Genomic DNA, 6,000 nt, shown 5'->3' on the forward strand with positions numbered 1-6,000 from the left:
TGGGAATATTGTAAGAAATTAGTAAATTAAGCGATATTTACGCTAAAACAAATAAGTAGTTGGTGATAGATCATATTCATACTGATGAAAATGTTCGATGACTTTATTTTGTGGCATTTGTCTTCCGCTGCAAAGGAAAATCAGCTTTTCTGAAATAGCACCATTTATCAAAGTTGATGTTTTCGTTACAAAAGGATTAATACTTATACAATGCATATCATGTGAGAGATATGTCTTGGCAACCTCTGACAGCCAGCAAACATTCTCAAGCAGTACAGGCAGCCTGTAACTCACATTTTTCTTCCGGTGGGTCAGATTTTAAGCAACCCCCGATTTCCATGACCTTTTGACCTCTGGACAGCAAATTTGCATAATAATCAGATAATTACATATTGTCACATGTAGAGTGAATACAAACAAATATTCTGAATGGTAGTTTGCAGTTATATCATGTATGATTGTGGCGTTATAAGCATTTTAGTTTCCCCTACCCCAAATTTTTGTTCGCCTAATGAACGCAAAAGCTTGATATTGTGACGTCATTTTCTCAAATCCGACCAGGCTAACAGATGTCCACCCTCACTTTTTTGATGTCCCACATGGTCTACTTCAATAATATGAAGAGAAACTTAGGGCACATAAAAGTCACACAGAAACCACCCCAGTCCATGGACTATTGGTAAACACAACATGAAGCTGAGAAAGGTGAGAGGCGGGAGCAGCAGCCCAGAGGGGAGAGCAGTACTCCATCAGGCTGTGGAGGAAAGTTTTGGATGTGGTCAGGAGTTCAGGTGTGCCAAGGAAGGACTTCGCATGACGGAGGATACCAAGTCGGTGACTGGCTTTGGAGGCCAGCTTGGAAATGTGGCTTTCCCAGGAAAGATCATGGCAGATAGTGAGACCCATAATTTTGAATGAAAGAACTCCATCAAGAGGATTGCTGAGAAAGTCGATGGGGGGGTCGGGGGGGGGTCCAGATGGTCCTTTCAGAGAGACGTAGTGAGAGTGTGAAATTTGTCAGGATTGAAAGAAATGTTCCACTTGTTGGACGAGCTTGTGATTTTATCCAGATCTGCAGAGAGTGAAGATGCTGCTGCTTGCCGATCTGAGGGATGACAAATGGTATGGCAGTGGGTGGAGTCGTCAGCAAAGAGATAAAGAGCATTTTTCAGACTCAGAAAGATCATTGATGAAAACCAGAAAAATAACAGGGCCCAGAACACTGCCTTGAACTCCAGCCTGCACAGGAAGAGGGGATGAGAGAAATCCATTGAGGGCCACACGTTGGCTGCAACAGGGGAAGAAGTCTGCGAGCCATGAATGGAGATGTCCTTGGATACATAGGAAGAGAGTTTGGTGAGCAGGGCGAGGTGCCAGACCATATCGAAAGCACGCAATATGTCGAGAGAGGTGGCTCTGATTTCATGTCTGAGATTGAGAATCTCCATCCGTTGTTGGGAAAACAGAAGCAGCATAGCCAGGGTAGAGTTTCCTGGTCTGAATCCAAAATGATGATCGGAAATCAAGCCATTTGAGAAGAAGAAGGATTTAATGTCTGAAGCGATGATGGATTCCATAACCTTGTTGATGACTGGGAGAAGGCTGATTGGTCTGTAGTCGCAGGGATCTGTTTTTGCACTTTTTTGTGCAGGGCAGCAATGTTTATTTCCAAGCAGATGGCTGATGACCTTGAGCAAATGAGAGGGTGAAAAGAACAGAGAGAGGGTGATCGGGAGCAGAACAGGTTTTTAGGACACGTGGGCTGATGCCGTCTGGACTGGTTGCAGAATCTGAGTCGAGGTTTGACAGCAAGCTCTCCACCTTGGGTCCAGGGACAGCTGGGTGTGACTGGGTAAATTGGGTATAGAAAGTGATGTGTTTGGGACACAAGATTTCGAAGCAAACACAGAGTTTAGGCATTCAGCCTTTTCACGTGCGGTGTCAGCTGTGTGGCCATTTGAGGTAAGAGAGGAGATGGAGGGAGAACATACACCAGAAACAGACTTCACTAGATGCCACCAGGATTTGGAGAAAGGAGACAGGTTTGAGAGTTCACACTTGAGATGAGAAAGACGTTTTCTGGCTCTCCTGAGCATAGACACACACACTTGTTCCGAGCTTTGTGGAAAGAACTGAGACTGCCTTCAGTTGGATTAACCTTCCATGAGGCAAAGGCAAGTTGTTTCAGGACAACTGCCTCGCCACAAGCTTCAGTGAACCATGGGTGGGAGGAAGGGTAGGACAACTGACGACGAGAGGGGATAAATCTGTGCATGAGGGAGAGCACGTTTCTTTAAAAGAATTCCCAGGACGAGATGATGTCAGAGAAAGTAGCGATAGGAGACCAGTCTACAACTTTGATGGCTACTTGAAGACCCTGCCAATCGGCTTGAGTGAAATGCCAGACTCGATGGCGCAGAGGTGGTTCTCTGACAACAGCCAGAGAGATGTCTACTTTGACAAGCACGTGGTCAGATGAAGCGATTGGAGCGAAAGAAGAACAGCAGATATTTTCAGGGAAATTGGTCAAAAAAAAAAATTAGTGCATTCAATTGTTTCAGAAACCTTTGAAAATTCCACCTCTCTAGGCTTCTTGAGAATTGTTAATTTCTCCCTTGAAACTCCTGGTCTGATGTACCGAGACAAAAAAAGAGAGTTTGAGGATGTACAAGTGGTGTGTACCCACCGACATTAAAAACCCACCACTTGTTTGAGGTTGAAATGTCACAGCGAAGAAGGTTCTTCACATCTTCATGCCAGGCGAGGTGCCAAGAGAGTCGCAAGCTGGCAATGATGGGAGGAAGAGTGAGGGGGTCATTGACGGAAGGCCCTGCTGTGCGGTTTGGACTCACCAAATGGTGAGTGGAACTCATGAAGGGCAAGCAGAATCTGCAACAAATACAAAGCGTTAGTGAGCATCACATTGATTGGAACACAAACAGGCCATTCAAATGCGATTAGCTATAATCTTATACTTCATCGGAAGAAGGGACTCGTGATATAACCTTTCATTCGCACTACAGTCAACATCACCAACAACATGCACGAGGATTGGTGGGACTGGAGTTCAGCAGGGTGTCTTTCAGGCTCAACATTGAATGCTTCACAAGGAAAATGGGAATTTCAATAAATTGTCATATAATATTTCATGAAGCTCTGTGATAAGTATGGATCTGCAACGAGGTAATGTTGATCTCTCAATAAACAGATGAAATTAAAATTGACAGTGCTCGATCGATCAGGATATGTACTTCCTGGCAGGGTACCCGTCGCTGACGGGTTCGTTGACGTCTCAACTAAAATGAGCAACGTCTCACCTCAAATGAGTGTGTATTGGTGGAAACGAGAATTCAGCATAAATATTCAGTGTGCAGATATCTCATTAGGTGGAGATGGTAACCATGGCAACCTCGTGCCATACCACCAGCAGAGATTTCCAATCCATGCTTGTTGGGCCTCTGAAGTACTGCTTGGGAGTGAGGGTGATATGATGAAAGCTTGGCTGGGAAATGGATTCAGGCCCGTTTTGGGCCTACCGCCTGATGAAAGATCACCGTCGTTTCTTCAGTCCCCCAACCTGCCCCCTTTCTCTATCCTCCCCATAGCTTTGCTTTCGGCGAATTCCATTGAGTATTTATGACAGCATTTCATTCTGATTTCCCATTCGATGGTCCATAGATCAGTCGTTTCAATTTCACCTTTTTACATCAGTTTCACTTTAGGATATCAGTTTTGATTCATCATCGCAACTTGTGATGCAACGCGAATGGTGCACGAAAAAAAAAACGTCGTCAAAACGATTTTCGGGGGAATCTTTTTCGATTTTCTAAATGATGTAGAGGAGTCTAAAGTGGCTTAAGGGTCTTAAAAGGTCAAAAAGGGGTCGAAAGTGTTTTAAGAGCCATAAAGGGGTCTAAAGTGTTTAAAGGGTCTGAAATGGGTGTATATGTCAAAAGGGGTCCAAGGGAGAAAGAGCAAAAGTGGTCTGAAGTGTCTAAATGGTCTGAAATTGTCCAAAGGGTCTTAAAAGGTCTGTAGGTCTGAAAAGTATCGAAAGGGTTGAAGACGGTCTATATGTCTCAAAAGGGTATGAAAGTGTCTCAGGGGTGTAAAGGGTCTCATGGGGTCCACAGGCTGTACAGAGTGTAAAGGAGTGAAGCTATAGTAAAGAAATTACCTCATGCCCATAAATAAATTAACTCTGGAGTGCAACACAGCAATAATGGGCCAAGTGACCTCCTCATGACTGTTTGGAACGTGTATTTCAGTGCATTGTCGTTAAAAATCTGATCCTAGAAAGTTTCATTGCGAATTAACTTTGGGAGCTCAAAGCAGTAAGGTGACAAACCAAAAACATTTTTGTTTTTTTCTATAGAGATGGACAACCTATTTTACTGTTGCAGCCTCTTCTTCCTCTTCTCAGGGAGGGAACACCACTTTTTTTTTCTTCCATCGACCATTTACAGTGAGATCTCTCGGCAAAGCCATGACTAATAGAGAAAAGCTCAATCAGAACCTCATTCAAGGTGATGGGAAAGCTCATCCAGAAACGTCCAAAAAGTCCTTTTACAGCTCGGTTTCAATATCTAACAGCTGTGAAACCACCCCCCCCCCCGAACCCCCTGTGAGTGTAAAACTCAGCCGTTTGGACACACACCCACCCCCACCCCACTCCAAACCCAACCCCCACATGTTAGTTACATAATTTTTGAATGACCCCTTAGACAAGACATCGTTAAGAGGTTGGAGATATCGATAATATTGTAAGAAATGAAATATATCTCACCTGTGATTGAATATTTCTGTGATCGGGACCAGAAACCATTTGAAAATCAAAAATGACAATGGTTGCCAAGGTTACCGGCTCCACCCACGACGATATCTACTCATTGAATTTTTACACTGAATTCCCATTTATACCAATAATACACACTCGAAAAAATTTCTCATTTGAAGTGAGACATCTACGATGAAATTAATTAAACATCTAAGATCAAAAATAAAATCACAATGTTAACTTGGTTCCTTTAAACTATTTGATGAATGTGTATTTGAGGTGTGTATTTGGTGAAGTTCGTTGAGATGGTAATCTCTTTTTTTTCATACAAACTCTCTTTTCACCCTTGAGAGTTACGTCTTTAGATGAGCAGTAAAAAATACCTTTGAATCGATGTGTGGATTGTATTTGTACTATTTTCGGTTTTTGAATGATTAGCACATTTGAGAGGTCACGTGACTCCTCCTTCGCCGATTTTACCGATTATGGTAAGGTCTTAATTGAGTTATTACCTCCGCCACCGAAGGTGAAGGAGGTTATGTTTTCACCCCTGTCTGTCTGTTTGTTTGTGTACAGGATATCTCAAAAAGTTGTCGATGGATTCAGATGGAACTTGGTGGACAGGTTGAGTGTGTGACCATGACAAATTGATTCGATTTTGGTGAAGATCCGAATCCGGATCTGCATACGAGGTTTACTTAATTTTTAAAGTGATTCTTCACCATTGAGTGAAAGCGGAAAAACTATATCGTAATGCATAGCATGATATTTCAAAAATGGATTGGGCCCGATATGTTCTTGTGGATCAGGCATGACAGGGTGGAGGTATGCGCTCTTCCGGGTGCCCTTCTACATTTCACATGTGATACCATATTTGTTGATCAGAGGTTACCATCTCACCAAGTATATGAATGACACACAAGACGACATTTCACACAAAGATTTTGGTTGTCATCGTGTCCCGATTGATATTCGCGTTCGATATAACACGTCGAGCGACCAATCACGAACATTCAAACTTCACAAGTTATGAAATACTTTATGTTGTACGTGGACAAACGAGGCCAGAGAGGAAGAGATTAGCATAATTTCCCACAAACGTGATCCTCGTTTGGGAGGAGAACTTGACAATGTACAAGGAAGGGTTCATAACATGCTAAATATGTAATAAACTTGATGATGAGCAAGTGTTTATATCATTACAATAATGTGATAAACTTAAT

General features: G+C 42.8%; 1 protein-coding gene across 3 annotated transcripts in view; it reads right to left on the reverse strand.

Moving 5' to 3' along the window:
* Positions 1 to 6,000, reverse strand: part of RTTN (rotatin) — a 317,466-nt gene that overhangs the window by 145,053 nt on the left and 166,413 nt on the right. For all 3 annotated transcript variants that reach the window (XM_085886669.1, XM_085886670.1, XM_085886671.1), the window contains exon 25: positions 2,704 to 2,889. In XM_085886669.1, the coding sequence (XP_085742795.1) occupies positions 2,704 to 2,889 (186 nt within the window). The remainder of the gene's footprint in view (positions 1 to 2,703; positions 2,890 to 6,000) is intronic.

Source organism: Eptatretus burgeri, chromosome 6 (assembly GCF_056783735.1).
Source record: "Eptatretus burgeri isolate ZD-2024b chromosome 6, Ebu_testis_v1, whole genome shotgun sequence".
NCBI lineage: Eukaryota > Metazoa > Chordata > Myxini > Myxiniformes > Myxinidae > Eptatretus > Eptatretus burgeri.